At 44.7% G+C, this 26,693-nt stretch overlaps 1 protein-coding gene across 1 annotated transcript; it reads left to right on the top strand.

Moving 5' to 3' along the window:
• Positions 1–10,862: 10,862 nt before the first annotated feature.
• On the top strand, positions 10,863–15,693 carry LOC120747840 (tolloid-like protein 2; the record flags this gene model as incomplete). The annotated part of the gene is given in 8 exon segments (XM_040053880.1): positions 10,863–10,886; positions 11,090–11,161; positions 11,908–11,965; positions 13,600–13,725; positions 13,728–13,769; positions 14,568–14,685; positions 15,117–15,295; positions 15,588–15,693. Coding segments are annotated over 8 exon segments (725 nt in total), but the record flags the coding sequence as incomplete, so codon positions are not given.
• Between the last annotated feature and the right edge of the window lie 11,000 nt (positions 15,694–26,693).

Below are 26,693 nucleotides of genomic sequence, written 5' to 3'. Positions count from 1 at the left end.
GACCCAATTTATCTATTGAATCAGTTGATAAGACTCCAGGCAGTAGTGGGGGCTGTATCAAACCATACTTCTGATGCCCTAAAGTTACTGGCCAAGCAGCATTCACAAATGTGAGCATTTGTATATCAAACCAGAATTGCCCTAGATTATCTGTTGGCTGAAGAAGGGGGAGTTTGAGGAAGATTTAATTAATCTGAGTGCTGTGTGGAGAGAGATGATCATGGGGAAGCCATAACAAAACTGCTGAAGAAATTCAAAGGGTGGCACACGTACCTGTCCAAAGGTGGAATTCTATTCTAAAAATGCATTGGTGGGATAACCTCTTTGGAGGAGCCTGGTGGAAGAAGGTGGGATTATGTGTTATGTTCTGGATTAGGACTGTTATTCTTACCATGCATGATTCCATGTCTTATTAGACTAATCCACCCAGTGATACAAGGAATGCAAATGACAGCAATGCCATTGATCCAGAATTGGCAGCAAAAGGGAAACCAAATTCTTTGATGATATGTAAAGCTAGACCTACACATTCTCAAAAGAAAGAACCTGAGGAGATGTTGACTGAACATAGAGATTACTCTAGCACAAGAGATGTCAACCAAATTTGAGAAGGAATGCGAAAATCTTGATGCAGCGTGGGAGATGTTAGAAAAATTAGAGGCTGAAATGAGAGAGTGAAAACCTGGATTGAGATGGACAAAGTTGGGACTTTTCCAAGGCAGGCAGTTTGGTGGTGGTTTGATCCATGAAATAATTACTTTTTGGAACATAATGCTTAGTTAGGTATTACAGAAAACTTAGAGTGCATGCGCAACCAGTAAGGTTATTCATAAGACGTAAGGGAGATGATGAGCCTTCATCTGAAGAAGACCACCAAAAAGCCAAGAAAACCCCTAACAACGAGTGGAGCATGAGCTATGTAGTATAGCGACGTAGATTTTAAGAATTGAAAATAGGAGGAGATTCGTGGGAAATATTAATGAATATGTATTAGCATACAGTATATAAGTTTAAGTTGGATTACTTTGTTTTGCGCATGAGGTAGGGTGAGAATGCCCCACTCCGTACCCTGGTTGTTTTTGCTTATGCCTTTTCTGGACAGTACTTATCATTAATTAATCACTGCCGAATTTTTGTATATGCTTGATTATAAAATGCTACTTAAATAAAATTACATTGCTGCTAAATTCAACTTTGTTGCTTCTTAAATTAGACATATAGAGCTACATTTAAAACCCTTCCTTCCTTCCTTCCTTCCTTTCTTTTTCCTTCCTCCTTTCCTTCTCTCTCATTTTCTTTCTTTTTTCTTTCTTTCTTTCTTCTTCTCTTCGTTCTTTCTTTCTTCTTTCTTTCTTTCTTTCTTTCTTTTTTCTTCTTCTTTCTTTTTTCTTCTTTCTTTCTTTCTTTCTTTCTTCTTTCTTTTCTTTCTTTTTTCTTTCCTTCTTTCTTTCCTTCTTTCTTTCCTTCTTTCTTTCTTTCCTGGGAGCAGGTGCCCTTACCCTCTGTGAGTCGATTCAATCAGGGGTTTTACCAGAGCAGACAACCATGAAATGAATTTCCCACAGTTCTGTACTTTGCTAAGGCAAAGCAGAAGCTCCCCTTTGGAAGAAGGGAGTAAGGGTCTGGGGTGGGTATTCCTGTTGGCACTGCTTTTTCTGAGTTATCCCCTGTCCCAAATCCACACTTCTGTGCAATAAGCCAGTGGTCTTCTCCTTGCAGAAAAGCAGATACTCTGCTTTTTTTCTCCAAGCCCAGAGTTTTACAGTCCTATTGCAATCTTCTCAGACTTGCCTGATTTTCTCCAGCATAAGATAACTCTCTAAAAATCCCATACGTTAGGTGATGAACCTTCTAATTCCCCCTGTAGTTAAGATTTCCACTAGAAAATACCTATCTTTAGGTCTGATATTTTCATACTAAAAATTTTCTCTATGGGTTTCTGAATGCCAGCTTGAAGTCTTTTCTGGAAATTCTTGAGAGGGATTTTTCTCAGCTTAGGGATACAGTTTTTCTAGTCTCAGGACTGAATCTGCCAGTCTGGTGCTTGCTGGTAGGAGGAGAGAAGGTGATCGAGTCAAGTGCTGAAGCTTGGGGCATGTGTTGTGCAAAGGGGACGGATCTCCCTTGTATGGTTGGAGGAGAAACCCTGAGTCAGCACAGCATGGTGTCAGGAGCAGGGCAGTCAGGTTGTTGACCACATCTGCCTGTTCTCAAGGGCTGTCCAGTGCCTTCCTGTGCAGTGAGTGCTGCTTGTGATCTGTATGAGTAGCAGCAAGAGGTGCTGGAGTCTTCACTCCACCTGTCCCACCAACAGATATGCAGGCTCTGATGTTCTTTCAACTTTCTTCAACTTTTCGGTATGATATGTTGCTTTGAAACCAGGTAGAGACTAGTGGGCTTGCAGTACTCCTTTACACACTTGGCTGTGGTGTTCCAGACTTGTGACAAACTGAGAAATGAAATCTATCTCCTTTTTCTCCTTTGCTTGTGATAAAGGTTCTGCAGGGCAGGGTAAAGTCCCAAGCTAGAGGTGCTGAGTACACCTGGATGGGCAGAGCACAACCTGAATGACACGGCCCTGCTACTTGCTGCACATTTCCTGTGAACTAAGATATTCTTTTTCCTCTTGTCTAAGTTCCCAGTGGCAGCTGATCACATGCATCACAAAGTTTGTTTTGTAAATGCACTGTTCCCTGAAATCAAGTTTTCTGGACAGTGGCCTTCCACCTGTCAAAATAAGTGCAGTCAGTGTTCAGCCTTACACAGGTTTTGGGGTTTTTTCAGTGGTTTTATGAGCTCTGCAATATTGCTCAAATGAATCCATCCAAGCAATAAAGCTTTCTCCATCGTAACAAAAATCCCCAGCTATTTCAAACTCTGTCACTTACTCATTCTTAGTGGAAACTTTAGCTGTGCTTATCTTGTGAGTCACAATTCATTTGCTTCTTTCAGAAATCATCCAGGAAAGCAAGTAACTCAGTACCACTCTTGTCAAATGCTGCACTTCAGAAATTAAATAGTATGGATTTTGTTAATGAGCAATTAACATTATTTAATCACCCGAAAACATCTGCAGAAGCTATCCACTGATGCCGTGGTTGAAGCTGCTCCCAAAGAGCCCGTTTCTGTATTTCTCCCTCTTCAGCATGGTGCCACCATGAGCCTGGAGCATAGCTGCAGCTTTGGGCGTAGCTGCTGGAGCGCTGCTGTGCAGATAATGCCGAATCCCTGCTGCTCCCCACTTAACTTGGCCAGGTTTTGGCTCCCAGCCCCACTGCTTTCCCTGTCCCCAAAGGTCTCTTGGGCACATCTAGAGCACCTGGAAGTTGGTACAATTAACCCTTTCAGGAGCTGGGGTAATCACCATGTAAGAGCATTTATAACATCTGATTTCTGTTTGCAACTGTCGTGCTCTTGATCGCTCTTAATTAAATTTTCTTTTGCTCTCGTCTACAGCTGCTGTATCATATTTGGATGCTGTTCTTTTTACTGATGCCAGAAGAGTCTGAATGGCCTTTTGTATTTAAGTGGAGGTTATTAAATAGCTTTATATTAATTAACTGTGATGAAGGGAACACATGGGCAAATGTACTTGAGGAGATCAGTTTATCCATATGGAAATTTCATTGAAAGTTAAATCCATTATCCTAATTGTAAAATCGACAGTGCTTAGCCAATAACTGTGGATTGACTAAATCATGCATTTGTGCTTCAGAGCTGGGCAAATGCCTAATTTCCTTGCATATTTGCTCAAATGAAAAATTGTATTTGTCTCAATGTGTAAGCTGCCTTGTCATTTCTGAGAGTGCTTTAGGCAAATGAGTTTGAAGGCAGAAAAAGTCCATGGAAGAGTAGGGTCTAATAAGTTCTGCGAGCAGTCATTGCAGGATGGTGACTCTGAAAGTTGCTGGGTTGTCTTGACCCTCAGGCTCTCTACTTTCAAGCAGGAGTGTTGCTGTGTCCACAAAATAAAAGTTGCTTACACCGGTCAGAAAAATGTCTGGAAGGTCCAGGGAACAATCATTTGCCAAAATGGCTTGTTGGACAATAGCAAACAACAAATAAAAATTAGAAGTTGTAAACGGCTTGTGGTTGATTCTGAACAGAAAGGAGTTGCATTTGTGGAATAAATGTGTTCACTTTGAGCCACTTGTTCAGGCTTAATTTGGAGACAAGGCTGATGCTTGTAGCTGCAGTGGATAAAGCCCCTTTGCTGTGGCTCCCTTTTCAAGTGGTGAGGACAAAGTACTTATTCAGCTGTCAAGTGGGAAAAGAAAGCAAATTAATTTTAGGCTGGAGCACTGGACTTGTTTGCTGTTGGAGTTCTGAGGCCAGATGGTGACTTGGACAGCCCTGGGGAATGGGTAACAAGTTTCTCCAGGGCAAAGATCAGAAGCAAAAGGAAATATTCAGATTATCTTGCGTTCCACTTCCTAGAGAGGAAAAGGGAGTGTGAGATGCATCAGGCTGTGTTAGGGAGGGGATTAGCCACTCCTTCTCTTCAATTGTTGCTGTATCCTGGAGTCAGTTTGTGTAGAGTGGGTTTGTGACCTGACTCCCCCTGCAAACTGCAGCTGTCCCTGGGAAGGACAGGGCAGCTCCACCAGCACCTATTGGAGCAGCTGGCTCAGTGAGGAAAATGCCTCTGCCCATAGTCCTCAGCTCCCCCATGGCTCTTCTAATGACAGCAAATTTGGGCACCTGTTTCGCCCAGGAGTCAGGGAAGACCTTGGGGAAGGAGATGGTCTAAGGTTACCTAACTGTGGCTACATCTGGCTTGTGCTCCCAAAGTGTTTTATGTCCTACTTGTCTGGCCTCAGTGCTGGCTCCTGCCTGGGTTTCCATGGTTTGGCAGTTGGTTTCAGGTGCTCTTTACATGAGCTGTGGTGGAGTTGGTAGGTAACCAAGCAGATGAGGTGTCTCAGCTATGTCTACTTAGGCTGCTCAACTGCCTGTTAAACGTGGTTCAGGCAGCCAGGGCATCAGAAGGTATCAAAAACTCTCCAAGAAGCTCCAGGACTGTGAGTGTCTGAATGTCTAGGCAGAAAGTGAAGTGGAAGAAAGGTCTTTCTAGTGGCACAAAACATCCTCCATAGAAGGAGTTTCAATTCCATTCAAACATAACTTAGCTTCTCATGAAAGTGTTTTCATTTTGAGTTAATTTTTATCCAGCATAAACAAGGTAGGGGAAAAACAAGAGGATTGGGAAGGCTGAAGGTGAGGAGCAGCCTGGCTGGGTTGTGGAGAGCCCCAGCCCCTGGAAGCTGCATCTGGAGCAGGGCAGCACAGGCAGTAGTGCATGGCCCTGTCTGGAGCAGCCTGTGGTGCACTGAGGCTGAAGAAATTCGACTCTGCAGGTCAGAAGGAAAAGAATGTCAGCCAAGGGGGCTGTGAGGTTGGTGCTGTCAACTAGGACAGCAGTGGGTGAACCCAAGCCAGCTCTTGCAGTTTCCTTATTGCCTGCAAGTTCACTTGTTTTTCTTTCCTTCCAAAAGAGACAGGGAGGGAAGGTGGTTTTGTGAATTGAGAGGAATGTAATAGTGAGGCTGACATCTGTTAGGAATAGATCCTGATCCATGAGATTGACAAGAAATCAAGTGCAAGGGGATGAGGATAGATGGTACTATGCATTACTGTATTTATATGCTGGGAGGGGAGAAGTCTTACACCATGTCTGGGGACCTGGCTAAACAGCAGAGACATACACATGGCCAGAATACTCATGTACTCACTTTAGCTTTTCATTTTTACTTGCCTCAGTAAAAGCACTGTACTTGCAGGGCTCCTTCTTACTGAAAGAAACCAATGAGATGACACAGGTTGTAGGCAACTTTTTTCTTTCTTTATCTCTCATTTATCCACCTTTTTACCCTAGGGAACAGGAGTGATTGTTACAGCCCACAAGAAAAGACCCCTTTCAGTCTTCTCAGTCCTTCCTTTTTTCCAGAGAATATTGAATCCCCGAAGCATTAACTCTCAGTTGAAAGGTTGGTGGAGAGGTTGGGTCAGATTGTCCCCTTTCTTGCAATGCCTTATTTAAAAACAAGATGATCACAGTATAAAAGTGAAGTTGCCACTTCCAGAAAAGCAGGGAGTATCCAGGGGAAATACAGGGTGTTTGGCAATGGTGCTGCCTGCGCTTCTGCTCTGCCTGCAGAACCACTCCAGATACAGCTGGCCAGCAGAAGACCTTGGTCCATTATGTGCTTTGTAGCTCATGTCTGTGGCAGCCCTGCGTTTGCTCAGCTCTATTCACCTTCCTCCTCTCATGAACTTCCCTGTGAGGCCAGTGTCCTCCTTCCCTGCACAAGCATTCACAGCTGATGTGGAGATGACGCGTCTGCCTGTCAAGCCACTGGACCTTGGGACTCTCCTGAGTTATTGCAGCTAGTCAGCTTACTCTGAATATGAAAAACAGATTCCTGCAGGGAATTTGGGGTTCAGAATTCTTCCTTTCTTTAATTTATTTTTCTTTAAGTAAATTGAGGGAACTTCAGCTATTCCACTGACAGGAAATGCTGAAGGATATATCTCAAATCATTTGCTGAGATCTCCAGGGTATGGGGGCTTATGAAAGGTTTTTGCTATAGACTCTCCACCAGCTCTGGGAAACATCTGTTCTGCATTCTGAATGCATTTTCCCAGCAGAAGTTTTTTAATAAAAGCATCGCTTTTTCTGTGCTTAGAAAACCCAGTGAAACAAAGTTTTTTTCCTATGCTAAACAGTTCTTGACCCCTGGTTAATGAAGGTAAAAAATGCATCTAACATTGTTTGGCTTGTCATGTTTTTCCAAGAGCTTCTCTGATGGTCCTAATATGATAGAACTCACCAGAACTGAAACTCTGAAGAATGACTAGTGTTTAATGTTAACTGCACTACTTGTTTTTGTTGGTGCTTCATTGCAGTCTCTGTTTGAAATCCAGTCTCTAAGCTGTGGCATGTGAATAGCCTATATGTTGTGAGATTAGAAAGATTAGTGAGATTAGAAAGCAGGGTGTTTTAAGGCAGTAGGAAGGTAAAATTTTAATTATTTTTCAAAAGGTTTTTTTTTTATCATTGTGTTGTGACCCAGGTCTGAAATGGCCTTTTCTCCACAGTAGATACATTAGAAAAAGTCTGCTGCAGTTTGATTCACCTGAGACAAATAATTATGTGCACAGCCAAGTTACTCTCTGCTAAACCAGAAAAATTGGAAAATCTGTCAAAGTCCTCAGTGCTCACTGTGGACTCCTTTGTCCTCAGCAGAGGTGATGAGCATATGGGGGTAGCTACCTTCAAAGTTCAGCTGTAGAACCCTTTCCCTGGGTGGACAGCAACCAGGAAAGGGAAAGGAAAACTTTATGAACATGAAGATTCTTCATTGGTATGGAGAGAGAAAATTATCCTGGCTTGGACCTGTTCTGGAAGTGGTTTTGACTTTAATGGGAACTTGTACATTTTGGAAAAAAAGGGAGGTGTTACAAGCTTCATCCCATCCAATTTCCCATGTAAGAATATTCTGTGTTCTCAGACTGCAATTATTCAGACAACTACCATTCCTATTGTCACTAGTTGGGTTTAGACTAACATTATAGATAGCATCATTTGGAAATGAATCTTGACTCGGGATAGACTGATGTTCCTCCTTTGCTTTTAACTGAGTAACTAATCTTGTCTCAGAGTAGCATTTTCAGATGAAAGCTCAAAGGCAGATGGTGCTAAAATGTTTTGGAAGTCAGCTGTCCCTCAAGCAGCTCTGAGTTCTTAAATGGACCCCCATAGGAGGTGGTAGGTATTTCTGGGCCAACTTACATGCATTCTGATTCACCAGCAGGCTGCTTCACTGCTTTGCCTGGCTTTCTCTTCCTTTTTCAGACAAGAGCCCCTTCATGGTCCATAAACAAGTGGAAGAAGCACAGAAGCTTCAGTTAGCAAGAGATCTGATTGTCCCCTCTTTGGTGATTCAGACTATCTGAGCTTAAGCAAACAAACCTAACCAGAACATGCACAGCAGTAAATACCTTCAATCCTAAATTGCATCTTGCAGAAGACACATTTTCAGGCCTGATATATTACTACTTCTCCGAGTCCCAGCCCCCTTTATTGGAAGTAAGGGTGCTGAATGGAGTCTGCTTCCTGCTCTCCCATCAGTTGCACATCTTTTGTCTGTGCTAGTGGTGCAAGGAACTGCAAACAGTATCATTTTGGTGGCATACTTTGTGCACTCTCTCTCTTAATATCTTGTCCTTTATTTTGGTTTCAGCTGAACAACTTGGACTTCATTTAACAAAATTGGATTTTTCATTTTCCTCTCCTGGGGAGAGTGAGAGAAACTGCTTTCTTCCCAACAATGCCCCAGCCTGCTGCTTTCTGCTTCGCTGGACCCTTACTTACCACCTAAGGCTGCTTCTAGCTCCTGAAACAATTTTTATACCCCTGTTCGTCAGCCATGCTTGCAGACATGGTGGATTTATCTCAGATTTGTGGTGCTTTCAAGCTACTGGACATTTCCTTTGTTAGCCAAGGTCCCTTGGCAGTGCTGGTCTGTGAGAAACAGAAAACCAAGTTGTTGTACAAGTGCACTGTAGGTAGAAGATGAAATATTCCCCAGCCTGGGTATAGAATCTCTTGTTTCTCTGCCAGGTCATGCACAGAGATGAATTACCTAGGTAGGGGGTCCAGCAGTGTTCTGCTGGAGTTGCAGCTGTTAAGTAGGACAAATTATTAGGAAGAATTGAATTACAAAAATGTGGAGGTTAAGGGTTTAGGAGATCTAGTACAGCTCTCTGCATGGAGACATGACCTAACAAATTCTGTATCTTCAACTGGTTGTGGGAGAAGCAGACAAAACTCAGGCTGAAGAAAGATAAGTGCTGGTCTAGCACAGCAGCGGGTGGAGAGTACTGAGGGTGAAAGTGGTCTTGGGGGACTTGTAACTGCTGCATATCTATTAAAGTCAGTGTGATGTCTTTCTGGGATCAAGCCTGCTTTTATTGGCTTTCCACAGAGCACGATAACAAACTGAAAATCTCCCTTCTCCTCTTCAGTGTTTCCAGTGATAATGGGCTTCAGTACATACCTGGGCATGTCATGCTCTGGAGCAGTGCAATATGTTCTGCTTTTGGATGTGACAGAGTAGTCTGACAGAGAGGTACAACTTCAGGAAGTGTTGAGGGGACAACAGGACCTACACATTACCTGCAACCTAAGTGCAGCTGCTTCCAGATACAAGGTGCATTTGTTGGCTTCCTTATTTATTGTTAATAACATATCGTTTCTTCATACATTCTTCTGGGATCCTACATTAGCCCTCTCTTGGAAGGAATCACAGAGGACCAAATGTCTGTCAAGTCTCTTTAATTTTTGGGCTATCTTTAGGCATCATGATGATAGGAAATGTCAAAAAACTCAAGGTAATCAGTAAAGGATCTTCTAAAATTGTCACGTTTGATTCCAACAACCTGTGGGACACAAGCTGTGGGTGCCCATGTCTGTGTGAAATGAGTTTGAAAATATCTGGTATATGTGCATCCCCATATCTGGCCTTTGTGTAGTGCTCTCCCTTTTCATGGGCTACAATAAGACAAAATATGCAAAGATGTTGTAGATTTCATTAGTCACACTAGTTTATTCAAACCTCTTCTTTGCATAAGAAACCAAGGCCTGCACTGATCTCTGGGAAAGAATGTGCTCACAGCTTGGAAAAGCCGTGTGCTGGAATGGCACCGCGGCACAGAGAGGTCAGCAGCTCGGGCACAGGAGAGGGGCCCGCTCTAGGGTTTGGTGCCATCATTTGCAATTCAATCCCATGCAGCTCCCTCTTAGGAGAACAATTCACTAAATACAGAGTTGTTCTCTTTCCCTAATTCACCATATAATTCACCTCCTAAGTTCAATTAAGAAGCAATCTGTTTGTGACTGGAAGCAAGCTGCATTTATTTAGAAATACAAAATTATCCTTTGCCTCAGCAAAGACTGCATGCCTTAATAATTCTGGTGATGAATGGCCAGTTGTGGTTTCCTTTAAATGGAATGAGATATTGTGTGAAGAATAGCATACTTTGCAGGGGTGGGGGTGGGAGAAGTCCTGGGGATGTAAAACTGAGAAGAGGAATTTTGTTGGGCTTGGGCTTAAGGAAGTGACGAGGACTGGGCATGAAAGAAAACAAAGGGAAATCTTAGATGGGACATTGAAGCTGGAAAAGAGTGATAGAGTTCAGAGCAATCCATCTTGTTGAATCAGGCTTGTTCCTGTTCACACATCTAGGCTTTTGTCCAGCCAAGCTCTGTTAAACTATGGCACTTCCTCTGGGAGACAAACCCCTGATTTACTGTCTCTCTTGGACCAGGATGCTCTAACCTATAGCCAGCTGAGAATCTGGGCATTTTATTTTCTTCTGAATTGTTTTGTAGCTATCTTTCATCATAATTTTCCTGATGCTCATATCAGTTGTAGTATAATGTTGGAGATTTATTACCATCCTCATCAGCCCTTCTCCAGGGTGTCAGCGATAAACCTTTTCCCACAGTCCTTGCCCCATGGCATGGGCTGGAGAAGGATTTGCCTAGAAGCCAGCTCTAGAGCAAAGGAGAGTTTTCCAGCTGGCAAAGCAAGACTGCTTCAGTGACTGGAAGATGTCCAGCTGTCTTGAAAGTGTCTGTGCTGTAACTGTCTATACAGCAGTGCTGTATGACCAACAGTGTACTCTTTCCTGAGTGTGGTGGTTTACCATGCTCTTCATGCTTTATCTTACCCACCAAGGCTACAGAAGCTTGCTCTTGCAGTACCTCTACAGGGATACAGCTCAGTTCAGCTCCTGCTCTCATTAAGTCCTCCATGAAATTAGCCTTCCCTAGAAGAGACTTTCTGCCTATTCGGCGTATGGAGAAACTTCGGCACTGTATGGTAACGAGCTGCAAGGTGTCACTGTAGGCTAGGAACAAATCCAGGCAAAGTGCCTAGCTTTATCAAGGGTTTATAGTCCCTGCTTCCTGAACAGGGAAAGCAGATCCCAACTGGCATTACTGATAACTGCTGTCCTTTCCACATCAGAGCTCCTGCCGGCCAGCTCACCTGAGATGGGTCTCTGCTCTTTTTTCCTTTTGCAGGAGGCCTGGGAGAGGACGGTGTCAAGTGAAATGCCACTTCGAACTGACCATAGTGACGAAGCAGTTAAAAGGGTAATGTGGTACCCCACCCAGACCTTGGGTATCTTTTATTTACTTTTTTACCCCTGTAAAAAACATACTTTTTGTACTGTTTTGTACATTGTGTGCCTCTCTGCCTGGGAGATCAGCCCTGCCCGGACATTTTTTGCTGTTGGTGAACTCTCTGAAAGGGTGGGTTTGCCTTGTATAATGTGGTGGGTTGACCCCAGCCAGAAGCTGAGCAGTCCAGTCACTATTCCCCTCCTCCCAACAGGAGAGGTGAGACAAGGCAGGAAAAGCAAGAGTGGCAAAACCCGTGGTGAGATAAAGACAGTTTAATAAGTGAATGAAAGGGGAAAAAATACCCAAAGTGATATAAAGGCAAATGCTCACCCCTACCCACAAGCAGCACTTGCTAGAAGAATGTGTCAGGCCTCTCCAGGGAGGAGATTTTAACAAATTTCAGTTGTTAAAGACAGAAAGGGAGTTAGGAGCAGTCAAGAGCTGTTGCAGGACTGGTGGGGAGAATTTGCCCAAGAGTGTGTGTGCTGGCAAGGCATGGAAGCGTTGGTGGCACAGAAGTTGGGGCTCAGAGTCCCCTGTGCACAGCTGCTTCTGCACCAGGCACAGGAGAGCACGGGGCAGACACCCTCCTCACTTGGCTTTGCTATCAGAAAGCTGTCTGTGTGCAAATCCACAGAGATTTTGGGCAGGCCCAGGAGCAGTTTGTGACTAGAAGAACAAGACTACTTCTGTCTTGAGACCTTGTCTCCTTCTAGCTGTGGCCCCTTTTAATGCCAGTGCCTGTGATGCTGGCCTGGTACCAGCAGTACCAAGGTAGTATGCAGGAGGGTGGTTCTTCCTTTATTGGGAGAGCCCCCAAACTCAGAAGCATCTGCCTTCCAGGATCCAGCAGCTGCTTGGGGATGAGGGCAGCTTCTGAAATGCCAGAAAGGTGCTTAGGAACAAAAGGCAAATTCCCGTTTTTATGTCCTGCAGCTCAGAGCAAGGTCTTCAGCAGGAAGGGCTTGACCTGGTGAAGCAGGAGGGAGGTTTAAAGTCATTCTTTCTCATTCCCCTATAGTGCCTGACTTTCTTTCCCATTGTATTGAATCCTCTCAGCCCTTGACAGTAGTGGTTTGCTCACTGATGCTTCGGCTGGAGGGATGAATAGGGGAAGAGGTTCTCAGCAGCCCCCCCTGTCACTAGAGGAAGGTCTTAGCAGGACCTGTGCTTTTTAATAACCCAGCAGCCCATGTCCCTGAGTGGAAAGCAAAGAAGCTGTGGATGGTCTTGCTGATTTACATACAAATTGCATCCTTCTGGGCGTCAAGCGGTATCGCTGGTGAGCCCACCGTCGGCAGGTGCTGCTCCTCGAGGTGACAAGGATGTTCACCTTGGTTGTGACCCTTTAGGCCGACCTATCTGGAGCATAGCAACCCCTGTAATGTATTCCTTTGCCCTAGTCCAGCTGATGAGTTGGCTGTGCAACACCGGGAGCTTAACAAGTGGTGTCTGCCACAGAGGTTTGTAAAGCCCAGCTAGACTGTGGCTGCTTGAGGGTTTTTTGAGTTGCCCGTGGCACCTCAATTAGGGGATGAGCAACCAGGAAGCTTTGAGTAAAGGATATTTTGAGTAAAGCTGTCAGACTCACCCCCTATATGAAAAGTGCAAATCATGTAGGCATAACCAGTATCTGAGCTGGGCTGCAGCAGCACAGATGCAGGGCAAGGTACAGGGTCTGCCTGGCAGTCAGTATGAATCCTGTTGCAGATTTTAACACCAGTGCTGAACATCACACAACCAGGGCCCCTCTACCCATTTGTAACAAGAAATGAGACTGTGTTCTGCTCTCCCTTTTGTATTTTCGCTCCTTTTCATTAAAATGAAGAGATTCAGCACGGATGGAGATTTGAGCCTCTGTTTTCCATCCTGAGCATCCCTCCTCCAACAGAAACTGGCCGATCTTTATAGATTTCCAAACCATCCAAGACATGGTATGTGAAACAAAGTAATACTTTTCAGCCTTGAGTGCAGATTTCAGGTATTCCCAACAGAACAAACCATTCTCTGCAAATGAGTGGATAGGTAGGGCAAATTGAGAATATATAGTGACATCTAGGCTGCTTTGATTCCCACCTCCTGTTCCCCTTGTTTAAGTAGTGCCCTCATCTGTGAAGATGCTGTTGCAGTGAGTGAGTGGCTAGAGACACGGAAGGATGTGCTTTCATCCTAATGGGAGAACAGCTTTGGCACAGTGCATGTGGAGGCTCCAAAACAAGAAGAGTCAGTTATCTATAGATTAGCAGTCTCAAAGTCCCCAAAAATCACTGGAAAATCTGGCTATGATTCTGGTTTGGTTTAACACCTTGCTTTTTCTTTTTATCTTTTTCTGAAGCTCCAGGGTATTACCTGAGGGCTGCACGTGGAACTAAAGAGGATTTAAACAGTGTTGCCACTCTGTCTTGCAGACGGCAGGCAGAACACAACGCTTGCAAGGAGCCCAAAGAGGAAAGAATATAAAGATGAGTCTGGGACGGATGCACACTCCTCTCCCAGAGCGCGCAGGGCAACCACATGCAGGGCTGAGAGGATCTGGCTGGGGGGGTCATCCCCTATGTGATCGGAGGAAATTTCACTGGTCAGTAGTGAAAACACTGCTTTCTGTTTCTGAGACACAAACACATGGGGTTTGTGTCTCAAACCCTGTGGGAAATCTCTGGAGCAGAGTTCTCCCACAAATGACTCAGGTCCTTGGGAATCTGTCTCCTGAGGCAGGGTGGGCATGTCATTGCACAAGGAATTGTGCACTGTGGAAGCCTGAAGCTGAGGTGTGCAGTGGGATGGTTCTTCTCCTGGAGTCCAAGAGATATTTGAGTGACTGAGTCACTTTTCTTTAGGGGCCAGCACCTGTGAGCCGTGCTCACCCTCTGTGTTTCCAGAAGAGAATCCTCTCTGCTATTGGGAGCAGTGCTCTGGGTTCCTCACAATAGCTCTGCCTTAGTTTTGAGGAGCATCTGTAGCACTCATGAGATTCCTGGGTCTTGAAAAATGTGTGTGGTCGTTATTTCATGTCGTGAGAGCAAATTTGGCACATCACTTAGTAGCTGGTGTTCAGATCAGAACCCTGGCAGCTCTGCCAGAATGGCCTGTACCTAGAGAGGAGACGTGTTTTATAATCACAAATATTGATGTACTTAATCTGTAAAGTTTGCTACCTGTTTAATTAGAGCAGTAAATTCGTCAGGCACAAGGAGAGAAAAGATGATACAGGAAGGTAATGCTAAAGCTGGAAGTGGGCCCCAGAGTCCAAGAGGTGTCTGCAGACATAAGATTGTCTATTTGAAAGGTGGATTGTTTCCATATCCAGATGAAGTCCATTAGAGATTTTCCTGAAAGCCAGGCCTTCACTGTTTGCTCCTCTTGATCTCTTTTCCAGGAACCCAAAGAGCTATCTTTAAGCAAGCAATGAGGCACTGGGAGAAACACACTTGTGTGACCTTTGTGGAGAGAACTGATGGAGAGAGCTTCATTGTGTTCACATACAGAACCTGTAGGTAAGTGATGCACACATTCGTCACAGCTCTCTATTGCAAACAGCGCTTTCAGTGACACGTGCTTTGTATGTCTAGCCCAGAATAGACCAATGGCTACATTGAGAACCTGGCACAGAGGTGCAGCTGGTCACTTGCAGTGAGGATTGCCAGGATAGTTTAGTATTTACTCAGAAGGTAAACTAAATACTGCACTCAGAAGGTGCTAAGCCTTTCTGGATTCTCTTTTCCTGGAATAACACTTAAATGTACATGTGCGTGTTTATAGATAGGCACTTTTTTCTTTTGTTTTCTTTGTACTTACATGTAAGTACATATAGTGTACGTAACTGCTGGCCTGTCCTGAACGCTGCCAGACACCATCCTCTGTTCCTGTGTTCTAGAGTTCCTCAAGTCACTGATGTGCTGCATGTGTTTGTGGGTTTTCTTTCCAGGTGCTGCTCCTACGTGGGTCGCCGAGGAGGGGGCCTTCAGGCTATATCCATTGGAAAGAACTGTGACAAGTTTGGTATTGTGGCTCATGAGCTCGGTCATGTGGTGGGTTTCTGGCATGAGCACACACGGCCTGACAGGGACCAGCATGTCACTATCATCAGAGAGAACATACAGCAAGGTAAAATCACATTCAGGTTACTCCACCTGCCTTTTGGCTGGGTAGAAACCTTTCTTGCTACACTTCTGGAAAATGCTGGTGGTCAGGGTTGGGATAGAAAAGAAATATTGCTGTCCTTGTCTAGAATAAGGCTCAAAATAGCTGTATGAATAGACAATTTGGATGTCCAGCTGGAATTACTGAAGCATAGGAAGCATATCCATTTCATTCTAGGCTCCCACAGGTAGAAGACTTCTCTTTTTTTCTCCTCTAATAGTGGTTTGTTTCTTTTCCTTTTTGTTTGTCATCACAGGTCAAGAGTACAACTTTTTAAAGATGGAAGCTGGGGAAGTGAACTCACTTGGAGAGACCTATGACTTTGACAGCATCATGCACTATGCTAGGAACACATTCTCCAGGTAATAATTCAAGGTTACATGTCCTTTGGACTATTTTTGATACTTGTAGTTGACTCTGTGGGATATCTAGAGCCTAGGAGGAGACCTCTGTTCTATTACTGCATTGTAAGGCTTGAAAAAATATTTGAAAAAGCAAGATGGGTGTATATGGTGGACTCCTGTTTTCTCCTTTCCACTGTATTTACTCAGTAATAATACTGGTAATCTCAGAGAGTTTCCAAAGCCTTGCTAACACTCTTTGCAGCCTTTCCAGGCAGGTACATGTGTATCTGTGTGCATATCTGCCCACGTGCAAGTTGGATAATACTAAAACAAGCTTTGAATGTCTTGGTTTTCCAGCTTATGCTTTGGAGTCACAATACAGCTGTCAGAGTCTCCAGTGGTTGTGCTAAGGGAGAGCTTAACTCTAGATCATGATCTTTAATTATTTGGGTGATTTTTTTTTTAACCATTTATGCATGAGCTTTCAATCATGGCCTCTGCAGCTACATGGTTCTGTGTGACTGGGTTTTTTCATGGAGGGGTTATCAGTCCTGGCCCAGCTAAGTGCCAGTTTCTGCATAGGCTGTTTGTCCTTGACTCCCATCTCATACCTCCAGATGGAGCCCATTTCTGATTAAACTACGCTACTGGATAGAGAGGTGATATAAACATAGTTATGTCCTGTATATGGAATGAGAGATACTGGATGACCAGATTCATTTTGCTGCATTATTAGAAGCTTTCTTCCATAAATCCTATTATTGGTCTTTCCCAAGAGCTTTCTGTCACTACATACTGCAAGTAAAGGGGTTGGAAGGTACAGTGGAAGTATTCACACTCTTGGAAAATTTTTGTTGCAAAAATGGAGAGATCTTTGGGAGTTTTTAAATTTTCTTACTCCCCAGTTGTATCAAAGGACCAAGCCTGTTGCTTTGTGCTTTTATTTTGACAACTTCACATCAACCAGTGGAAAACTGTCAAACGTGCTGAAATGCTGTTTGTTGTGGCAGGAGGAGATGGTGTTTGGGCAAGGGTGTTTTGCAGGCTTCAGAGATTCTTTGCATCAGATATCCAAAGCAAACAATTTTTCTTCCCTTGAGGCATCTGCTGGACCCTTCCAGCATTTGCTAAACTCTAAATGGCTAGAATTGTTTTGCACAAAAGCAGGATTAAGTTATTACCACCATTTTATTGTGGATGCCTTTGAATCCGTGTCTCTTGAAAACTAGGGTCCTTCAGAGCCCTGCTGGGCCAAAACGGGATAAAAATGGCAAGAGTCCTGCTGGATTTAAATTGGTGCTTGATAAGATTTTTAAGTCTGTTTTCTTTAAGCCCTTTGTCTCTGTGACCCACCCTTACCCCAGTTGCAGTCTTTGTGCAGTAATTGAACAGAGCACTAAGTGCCTCTGTAGGGTGACCGTGCTCTCACCACAAATAAGCAGTGCTGGGAAAAGGCTTTTACTTTGCCAAGACCTGTCTTGACATCTGCTCCCCTGAGGGAGCAATGCATTGGCCAGCCAGAGAGGCTGGTGGGTGTAAGCACCTATCCTCCCCACCTCACTGAGGTTTGTGAGTGCTGTCCACTTGCAACCCAAACTGACAAAGCACAGAGTCCATGAAGATATTAAGTTCCAGCGAGTTTCATTAAGATCAGTGGCTAGGAAAGGGAGAGAGTCCATGCTTGGTCCTGCAGGGGAAGGGCTGCACTGGGTGTGTTGGTACATTAGCAGACACCAGAAAGCTGGTGTGAGATGGTGTGAGCACCTGACCAGTGCAGATGGGGTGTGTGAGTGAGCAGGGGAAGGACATGGAGTCACGTCTGTGACTTACTCTCTTGTAGCAATTCTTACCTGGCACTTAGTACAACTTTTTTTTAGCTTCAGTCAGTATTGATGATAGTAATCACATGGTGCTTTATCAAAATGCTGCTGTAAATCCTGGGCCTTTTTATTCTAAACTTTTTACCTAGGACAGAAAGGTACAGCTTTTCTGAGATTTGATGAGTCCTAGCAGTGGAAATTTTTTCCAGTGATACTTTTGACAATTGGTGTAGAGTCACTCCTTTCCATTTCATAGCAAATATGCCTCTCATTTTTGTCTGTGGCTAATAGAAACAGGAGTATGGCACGAGAGACTAACGACAGCAGGGATGCGTTTTTACCACGGGAATTTCTGTCCTCATCTCTGTCAGAAATTTGCCTGTTTTGCAGAGTGTGGCTGCAGGCTTTTATTTCCTGGTGTATTCCTTGCAGACGTGGCAGCAATCTAAACATGAATGTTGCCATCTCATGAAACGATTTCTTTTATACCTGTCAAGACCCATAAATAGCAACATAGCGTAGAGTACAGCCTTCTGGAAGAAAATCTGTTTGGCAGGTAACAAGGGGAGTTTGAAGTTATGGGTCGTTTGCATTGTGTGAGCAGTGCCTCAGGTATACACTATGTGCAGAAAGCTGAGGGCTGTGAATCCACAGTTGTGAAGGGTGGAATGGGAAAAAGAATCAAAAGTTTGCATGTGCAAGTGGTGGTTTTTCTATTAAACTCTGCCATTCTTCCCTGGTTGAGCCTGGAGATCTGCAGAAAGCATTTCAGAGGCCACAGAAGTATGTCCCTGCCAAATGCTGAGTTCTTCTCTGAACTCCTGAGGAGGCTTGAAAATTTACTTTGAGCAAACTGACCTGTTTCCATGCTTGTGGTGTTTCTGGAATTGGAGGATTTATTTTCAATACATAAAAGTAAATAAATTCAGCCCAAGGCATGCAGCTGGCATATAGAATAACAAACTGAATCTAGAAATTGAAATTTGAGGGACTCACCTCAGATTTTATAAGTATTGGTTTTGATGCTGATCAGGAATTTTCCTTCTGCTGAAAAAACGCCAACATCTCCTATGCAACAGCTGATTCCAGTTTTCAAAACAGATTAAATTCTTTTCCCTCTATTTCTTTTTCAGTTTGAATATTTACAAAACAATATCCCCCCTTCCCTCCCTGCCCCTGGACTAGGCAGCACTAAAATTATTGCTTCTGCCCTGATTTCCCATTGGACTCTCTGGACAGTTACAGCCTGTCCTTCAGAAAGAGCAGTCTGCCTCACTCGGCTGATGCTGAAGGTTAAGCTCGGTGTTAGCCTTGGCATCCCCAAGCCTGCTTGGCATGCAGGGGTGCAGTGAAAAGTTCCTGTGGACTGGGCCAGGCCTGGCCTGCAAGAGCTTGGATTTTGCCAGCCTGGAGTTCAGGTTTCTGATCCCCCTCCCTCCTTCCCTACACTCCTAATGCCCCCCTGGAGGTTCCTTTTTGCGTGCAAGCTCTTGCTTGGCTGCATGGGCTTGCATTTGACCTGAGCTGAAATCCTTAACTGGACTGAGATCAGAAGCTGCGGTAAAGAGCCTCCTGAGTGTGATGCACATGGAAGAAATAGTAGCAAAGTAAAAAGAGGCAGAGACAAGTGGAGATTGGTTAACTAGCTTGGAAGCTCATACAGAACAAAGGTAGAGCACCTGATCTTTTCCTCTTGTCTGATGGCAGCCCAGTCACAGTGCCAGCCCAACCCCATCTGCTACTCGGGAAAAACTCCCTTTCCCCTCTGCTTCTATGGATTAAATGCCAAATCTAATGCTCCTGCTGGGCCAGATGTGCCCATAGGACCATCTGCAGGAATATTTCATTGCTTTTTTCTGATTTACGGCAAGGAACGCGCTAACCTCAGAGCAGACTGAGCAGCAGCAATTTTTAGACTTCCATGAGGAATTTTCTGGCTTGGCAGACCTTGCTTGTACATTTGGAAGCTGTCTGCTATTGTGAAAAGGCTGTCTTGAGATAGTTAGCAGTTACTAGAAGCCAACCACTATGCCTGCGTTAGCATGGCTAACCATGTAAGGGCTTCAGATTGGTCCAGTGTAGCTCTATTCGTAGCCAAATTAGCCATTGTACGAAGACTACTGGCAGAGTCGGGGCTAGGAGTTAGCCCAAACGGTGGGAAGATGTCTGGTAGGCCTGAGGCCCTGGAAAGTGTGGATAGCTTGGTGTGCAAATCCACCGTTTATTATGTATCCAACTACAGGTCAGAAAGTATGAGTCCATAAGGGTCTAGAATGAATTTGGAGCCTTCAAGGTCTACATGTTTGAAGATTACTTCTTTTACCTTATAATGGATGGTATAACTTTTAGGTCTGTTGTGGTGGTGAGCAGAAACTGTTTTATTAGATTTTTGTAAGAAGTTTATGTTATGGTTCGATTCACTGTATCCCCAATTCTGTATCCCTTTTGTTTGTCTGTATAATAAGGTGTTTTGTGTCAATCATCCCATACCTCACATGACATGTAACATCCCCTCTGCCCCAACCCCCCTCTCTGGGGCAGCTTGTAAATCACTCCTGGGGTCCCTCCCGGATTGTGAAATCTCCAGCAGAGGGCTTCAGGTGATAGGTAGCCTGGGGGAAATTCCTTTGGCTCTGGATTTTAGTGGTCTGAAGCTTGGGGTGGGCACACCTTGTTACCCCCTGAAACCCCTGATTTGTGGTCTTTTTTGTATCCTCCCTGGGACCCTCCCCCGCTTATAGGGGGTGGGAGGGAGGAGCAAGCTCTCTCAGCCGCCGGGTTCTCAGCCTGGAAACTCTCAGCCCCTGGGTTCTCAGCCGCTTGCCTCGGAGCTTGGAGATCTCTGCTAATAAACATCCTTTAACCTGCTAAGCTGAGAGCCAGCCTTTTCTCTTCTGCTGCTGTTGACTGTCACCTTTGGGTCCAGCTGCTAAGCCGAGAAGCCAAAACGAACTGGAAACCTTGTGTCTGTGTTGACCCGAGCTAGCTGGGGGTCAGCTCCCACCCGGAGCAGGGACACAACCGGACAGTCTGTTAGTTCTAATTAACCTTTGGGGTTTTTTTTCTTTTTACCTCATCATTACATTTTTCTTCTTACACTCATCCTTATCTCTAGATTGATTTTGGTTGAATAAAATGTTGTTCTTGCAAAACTATCTCATGGATAAGTCTAGGGGTTAATTTGTTTTGCACTGTATTTTTTGATTGAGTCAGACTTAATCCAACCAGGTTTTCATTCCCATAGCTGGAAGAATCAATAACAGATTTGGATTTCTCAAGGCAAACTGAAAAGCCACTGTGGCCTGAGGTACTAACTAAAAGCTACAAAGCAACTTTCTTTAAAATGAGGACTCTTCTGTGAGTCTCAAGTTTTCCATTTTCCAAGTAGAACTTTTCCTACTTTTTTTTTTTTCCCCCACAAGCTTTAGCAGGGTTATTGCCAGTTCAGAACATATTAGGCAGCAAAATAATTAGAGATTTAAGCCTACTAAACGTTTTCTTTCAAATACCCTGTTTTCTGCCCTTTTTGTTGTTGTTGTTTTTTTGTTGTTGTTGTTTGGTGTTTTTTTCTTTCTTTGCATCAAAATTTATACACAGGTTGCATCTTAGTGAGAATACGTGCAGTATATCTAATGGCATTAACATCTTCATCTGCCATTTGAATCTGTAGATTGTAAGTTTTCTTCCTCTGCAAAATGCAAAGCAAAGGAGTTCAAAACCAAAGGATTTCATCTGTGTGTTTCAAGCAGGTTTGAAGGAGACTTTAGGATGAAGACACTTTCTTCAGCTGTCAAGCTGAAGATTTTAGGTAAAGTGCAGTGTTAGAGAGCTTATCAGAGCAGTGGCTCACAGAAAAGGGACATGACATGATTAAACTAGTAAGAATTTAGGCCTCAAGGATATGCTATCCTTGAAGGAAGGCTTATGTGAAGAACAGGATGTAAGCCGGATGTGAAACCAGACAAGTATGAGGAAAACTAAAGATATGATGTACTGACTTTAGCTGTTTCGCAAAAATTAAGGTCGTCGCTAAGTAATGCTTGCGTTAATTAGTTATGTCCAATGATGAGCTTGGCTTTTGCAATATGTATGAGCTAATTATGAAAAGTATAAAAATGTAATGCAACCTTAATAAAGTGAGATCTGCTGACCATGACAGCATGAGGCATTTCTCCCGCGGCTCCGGTAACCCGACACCGACATCTGGCGCCCGAACAGGCTTCTCCCCCTCCCTCCTCAGAGCTGCGTTGGGCTCGGGTCCTCTGCGACGGTGACTTTTTCACCCGGGGTGAGCACATAGGTGTGCCCTGCTGACACGCGCTGCCGACGCCTGGAGGGTTGCGACGGTACCGGTAAGCATGGACAGGCAAGCAGCGTATGATCTCTTCGCTTCCCTTTTAAAAAGGCGGGGTGGTGAAGGGTCTTGATTTAGATAAGGATCTTCCTTCTCTCCTAGAGCATGCTACCTCTTATGGGTTCTTTGCTAACCCTCATGCTGTGCATGAATTAGCGAATGGCGTAAATATCGGGACAAGTTGTGGGAATTAGTTTTAGATGATGATAAACCTGCTAAGAAAATGAGCAAGTTTTGGAAGATTGTACAGAATGAACTGCTTAAATGTGAGGCTGAGAAGCAGGCGGTTGTAGCTGCTAAGGAAGCACAGGGGAAAAATAAGATTTATTATGGTCACCCTTCTGATCCTAATCCCCCAGGGGTGGCTTTTGTTGACTTGCCCCCACCGCCGCCGCCGGCCCCGCCATTGCCCTCTAATGCCGACCCCCTGTCTCCCACGCCTCCTGACCCCCCCGCCACGGAGCCGTTACCCGGAGCCCTTTCGGACCTCGCGGAGGCTATGGCACAGGGCAGGAGAGAGGCATGGGCGGCTCTGGCGCAACAGGGGTGGCAAAGGGAAAGACCCGGACCTTGCGGCGGTCTGCCCAAGAACAGATTGATACTTGCGCTTTTCCTGTTATTTTTCAACCTAATCCGCAAGGGGGCCAAAGAGCTGAGCTTGTAAATCTTGACTGGAAGCTGCTTTCTCAGCTTAGAGCTACTGTAGCCAGCTACGGAGTCACGAGTGAGCCTGCTAAACAAATGTTAGAGTTTTTGTTTAATGCCAACCTCCTTTTGCCATCGGACATTAGATGGATCTCTAAACTTATTTATACGCCACATCAGCGGCTACTATTTGAGGCTCGCTGGCGAGAAGAGGCAGCCATGAGTGCTGCCTTGCCGTGACCTCAGGGCGATCCCTTAACAGGACTTACAATGGATGAACTTATGGGCAAGGACCATTTCATCGAATCGAGGCACAGGTAGCTTTAGGACAGGAGAAGTTAAGGGAGGCTTATGGCAGTAGCAAGAAGAGCGATGGGCAAAATCAGAGCTCCAGGCGGTACCCCCATATATATGGGAATCAAACAAGGTAGAGATGAACCCCTAGGATCTTTTGTTGATAAAATAATTGAAGCATTAAGCAAGGCAGGCATTGCTGATCATATGCAGGATGCTTTAGTTAAGCAATGTATTTTACAAAATGGGAATGCTAATACCCGTTCCCTTATAGCTGCAGCCCCAGGTCATTGGAATGTGCAGGATTTGTTAGACAAAGCTGAATCCATGCCTTCAGGCACTCGAGTTTTTATGGTAGAAGCTCTACAGAAAATAGGGGAGGGACTGCAGCAACAAGCGCAGGCTTTTAGGGAGCAAACCGCCTCAGCACATACTCAGGTTTTAGCTGCCCTCGCACCCTCCAAGCGGCAACGGCACGTCAACGCTCTAATACAGGAGGAAGAATGAAATGTTTTCGCTGCGGAAAATTGGGGCATATCCATCGTGAGTGCAACGCTACCGGTATCTGGTGCGAGAAATGCCGCTCTAACACCCATAACAGCACCGCCTGTGCCCGGTCCGGATTGGGAAACTGCAAAACCAGCGCGAAGTTGGGCCGCGCCAAGACACAAGTAGCTCCAGCTGCTCTGCCGACAACCAGCTCGTGCCAGCAACCTCCGGCAGCCTCGGATTGGACCTAGCAGCAGCAGTAACTGTTACCTTGTTCAACAACAGCCCGCATGTCGTTTCTACCGGAGTTTTTGGCCCCATTATTGTTAATGGACAGCCTACAGGAGGACTTATTTTAGGTCGCTCATCAGGATCGGTGCTAGGCCTGTTTATTGAACCAGGAGTTGTAGACGCTGACTCCAAAGGAGAAATTTTTGTTATTGCCAGTACTCCTCATCCACCAATGAAAATTCTAAAGGGTCAGAGGATTGCTCAATTTGTACCTCTGCCACAATTGACTGCGAACATTTTGCCACGATCCAAGGAGCCACGTGGTACCGGATGCCTTGGCTCCTCAGGAGCCATTACTCTTCCCGTCATAGACTTATCTACAAGACCTAAGAGAACCTGCCATTTACATATCAAGGACAAACAGCCACCTTGCATAAGGCGCTGCTCGATACTGGGGCGGATACTTGTATTGTTGATTTGACTAAATACCCCAAGATGTGGCCTCTCCCTTTCATCTAATACTACGGTTTCAGGCATTGGAGGCATTAGATTGCACAACGCTCCCCTCTCCTCACTGTGGAAGTTGACGATAAACTGGCCAAAAGCAGTGTTTCGTTAACACCATTGCCAGCGGAGGTTGATTGCATTTTGGGGACGAGATGTTTTGACACAGCTTGGGTACGTGCTTACTGATCGCCCTTCTCATGACGGCCATTGCTTGGACATTCCCTCTACCGCTGACCTGGACAACTGATGATCCTGTGGTTGTTAAGCAATTGGCCACTAAAAAGGGAAAATCTTGAACAGGCACAACCGTTTAGTAGCGGAGCAATTACAACTTGGACACCTTAAACCATCTACCAGCCCATGGAACACACCTGTTTTTATCATCAAGAAGAAAATCAGGAAGTTACCGTCTTTTGCAGGACTTAAGAGCAGTTAACCAACAAATGGAACCCCATGGGAGCTTTACAACCAGGACTTTCCTAATCCAGCTATGTTACCGCAAGATTGGCCTATTTTAGTCATTGATTTGAAGGACTGTTTTTTTCACAATTCCCCTACACCCTACAGATACTAAGAGGTTTGCATTTACCCTCCCCTCTTTAAATAGAGGTGAGCCTGACAAACGCTTTGAATGGACAGTTTTGCCGCAAGGCATGCGCAATTCACCTACATTGTGTCAACTATATGTTGATACAGCCTTACAGCCTGTCAGGAGAGCCTTACCTGACACAATCATTTATCATTACATGGACGATATTTTGTTTGCTCAGAGTAACCCATTTGGTGTATCCCAAGTACAATTTATTGTCGCTACATTGACTGAACTATGGTTTAACTGTGGCCAGAGGAAAAAATTCAACTGCAAGCCCCATGGAAATATTTGGGATGGACCATCACGCAAAAACAAGTGCGCCCACAAAAACTTACCATTCAGACTGAACCGGCTACCCTACATGAAGCGCAGCAATTGTTAGGGGATTACAGTGGCTCAAGCCCTGTAGTAGGCATACCCAAATACACTTTTAGAGGAACTGCGTCCCCTGCTAAAAGGTACTAACCCGTCTACTCCTATTACACTGACACACTCAACAGAAAAACTGTGCTTCAAAACATTTAATGGTGTGTTGCCAATGGTTTCGTTACACGCTATAACCCCTCCAGCCCCATTTCTTTAACAATCTGGAATAGCAAAAATCATTTGCTAGGGGCGATCACGCAGGAAAAGAAACGGGGAGAGCGCAGAAAAGGGGAAAGACTTAGGAATAATAGAATGGCTAAGCCCTCCTTTGCAGCAAAGAAAAACAATAACACAAAAATTGAAAAATTAGCTGGCTTAATTGTCAAAGGCCGTCTTCGAGCAAATCGAACTTAGTGGGAGAAGAGCCCGACGCAATACAACTACCAATGGAAAAAAGCATCTTTGGACTGGTTCTTGCTTAACTCTAATAACCTTGCTGAAGCATTATTGCAATCACCCAGTTTGATTACTACAGGCCCCCTCAAACCAAAATTGTTGCATTGGTTCGGAGAATGGCAGCTGATAACTAAGCCATTAAGAGAAGATCACCCCATTCCTGGAGCAACTACAGTGTTTACTGATGCCGGGAAGCGTTCCCGCCGAGCAGCGGCGACATGGAATGAAAACAGACAATGGCACGATCACATTATCCTGGCAACACCACAAGATAACCTTCAAACATTGGAACTCCTAGCTGTCCTATGGGTGTTCCAAACCTTTTGGGGACCCGTTAATGTTGTTTCTGATTCTCTTTATGTGGTTGGAGTTGCTTCCAGGATTGAAGACGCTAGCCTAAAGGAAGTAAATAATCCTCGATTGGGTGAACTGTTCGTACAGCTCCAACGAGCTTTACAAATGAGAGAATGTCCGTATGCTATTATGCATGTCAGAAGCCACAAATGGACAGAAGGTTTAGGAGAAGGGAACGCTCAAGCTGACCGATTAGTGGCTATTGGTCAGCAAACTGTTTTGGCCCCGCACCTTACAAGCCAAGGAGAGCCATAATATTTTTCATCAGAATGCAAAAGGGTTAGCACGAGAATTCAATATTTCAGTTAATGAAGCAAGGGCGATTATTAGAACATGTTCTGTGTGCAGCCATCATAACGGAGGGGTGGGATTAGGATTAGGAGTAAATCCGAAAGGATTGTCTCCCAAATGAACTATGGCAAATGGATGTCACGCATGTTCCTCCTGCTTTTGGGAGGCTTAAGTATGTGCATGTCACCATCGATACATTTAGTCACTATTTATGGGCTACAGCACAAGCAGGGGAACAAGCCAAACATGTTGAAAAGCACCTTAACAGCTGTATTGCAGTAATGGGTGTACCTCAGAACATTAAAACAGATAATGGGTCGACATACTGTAGCCAGCGCATACAACAATACATGCAGTTTGGAATATTAAGCACACACGGGGAATCCCGCATGTATCCACGGGACAGGCCGTAGTGGAGAGGGCTAACGGGACTTTGAAACGCTATTTGCTCAAATTCTCAGACATTACAGATCCAAAAGAGAAGTTACTGAGATGCTTATTTGTGTTCAACCATTTGTGTCTTTTTGGAGATAGGACAGTCCCTCCTGTTATTACTCCACTTCCAGACAGCGTCCCCTCCCACACCACCTATTTTTGTCCAGTATAGGGACCCAAAAAC

The sequence above is a fragment of the Hirundo rustica genome, unplaced genomic scaffold, assembly GCF_015227805.2.
Source record: "Hirundo rustica isolate bHirRus1 unplaced genomic scaffold, bHirRus1.pri.v3 scaffold_220_arrow_ctg1, whole genome shotgun sequence".
NCBI classification, from domain to species: domain Eukaryota; kingdom Metazoa; phylum Chordata; class Aves; order Passeriformes; family Hirundinidae; genus Hirundo; species Hirundo rustica.
The sequence above is the reverse complement of the archived record's forward strand: the minus strand, read 5'-3'. Positions and strand labels throughout refer to the sequence as shown.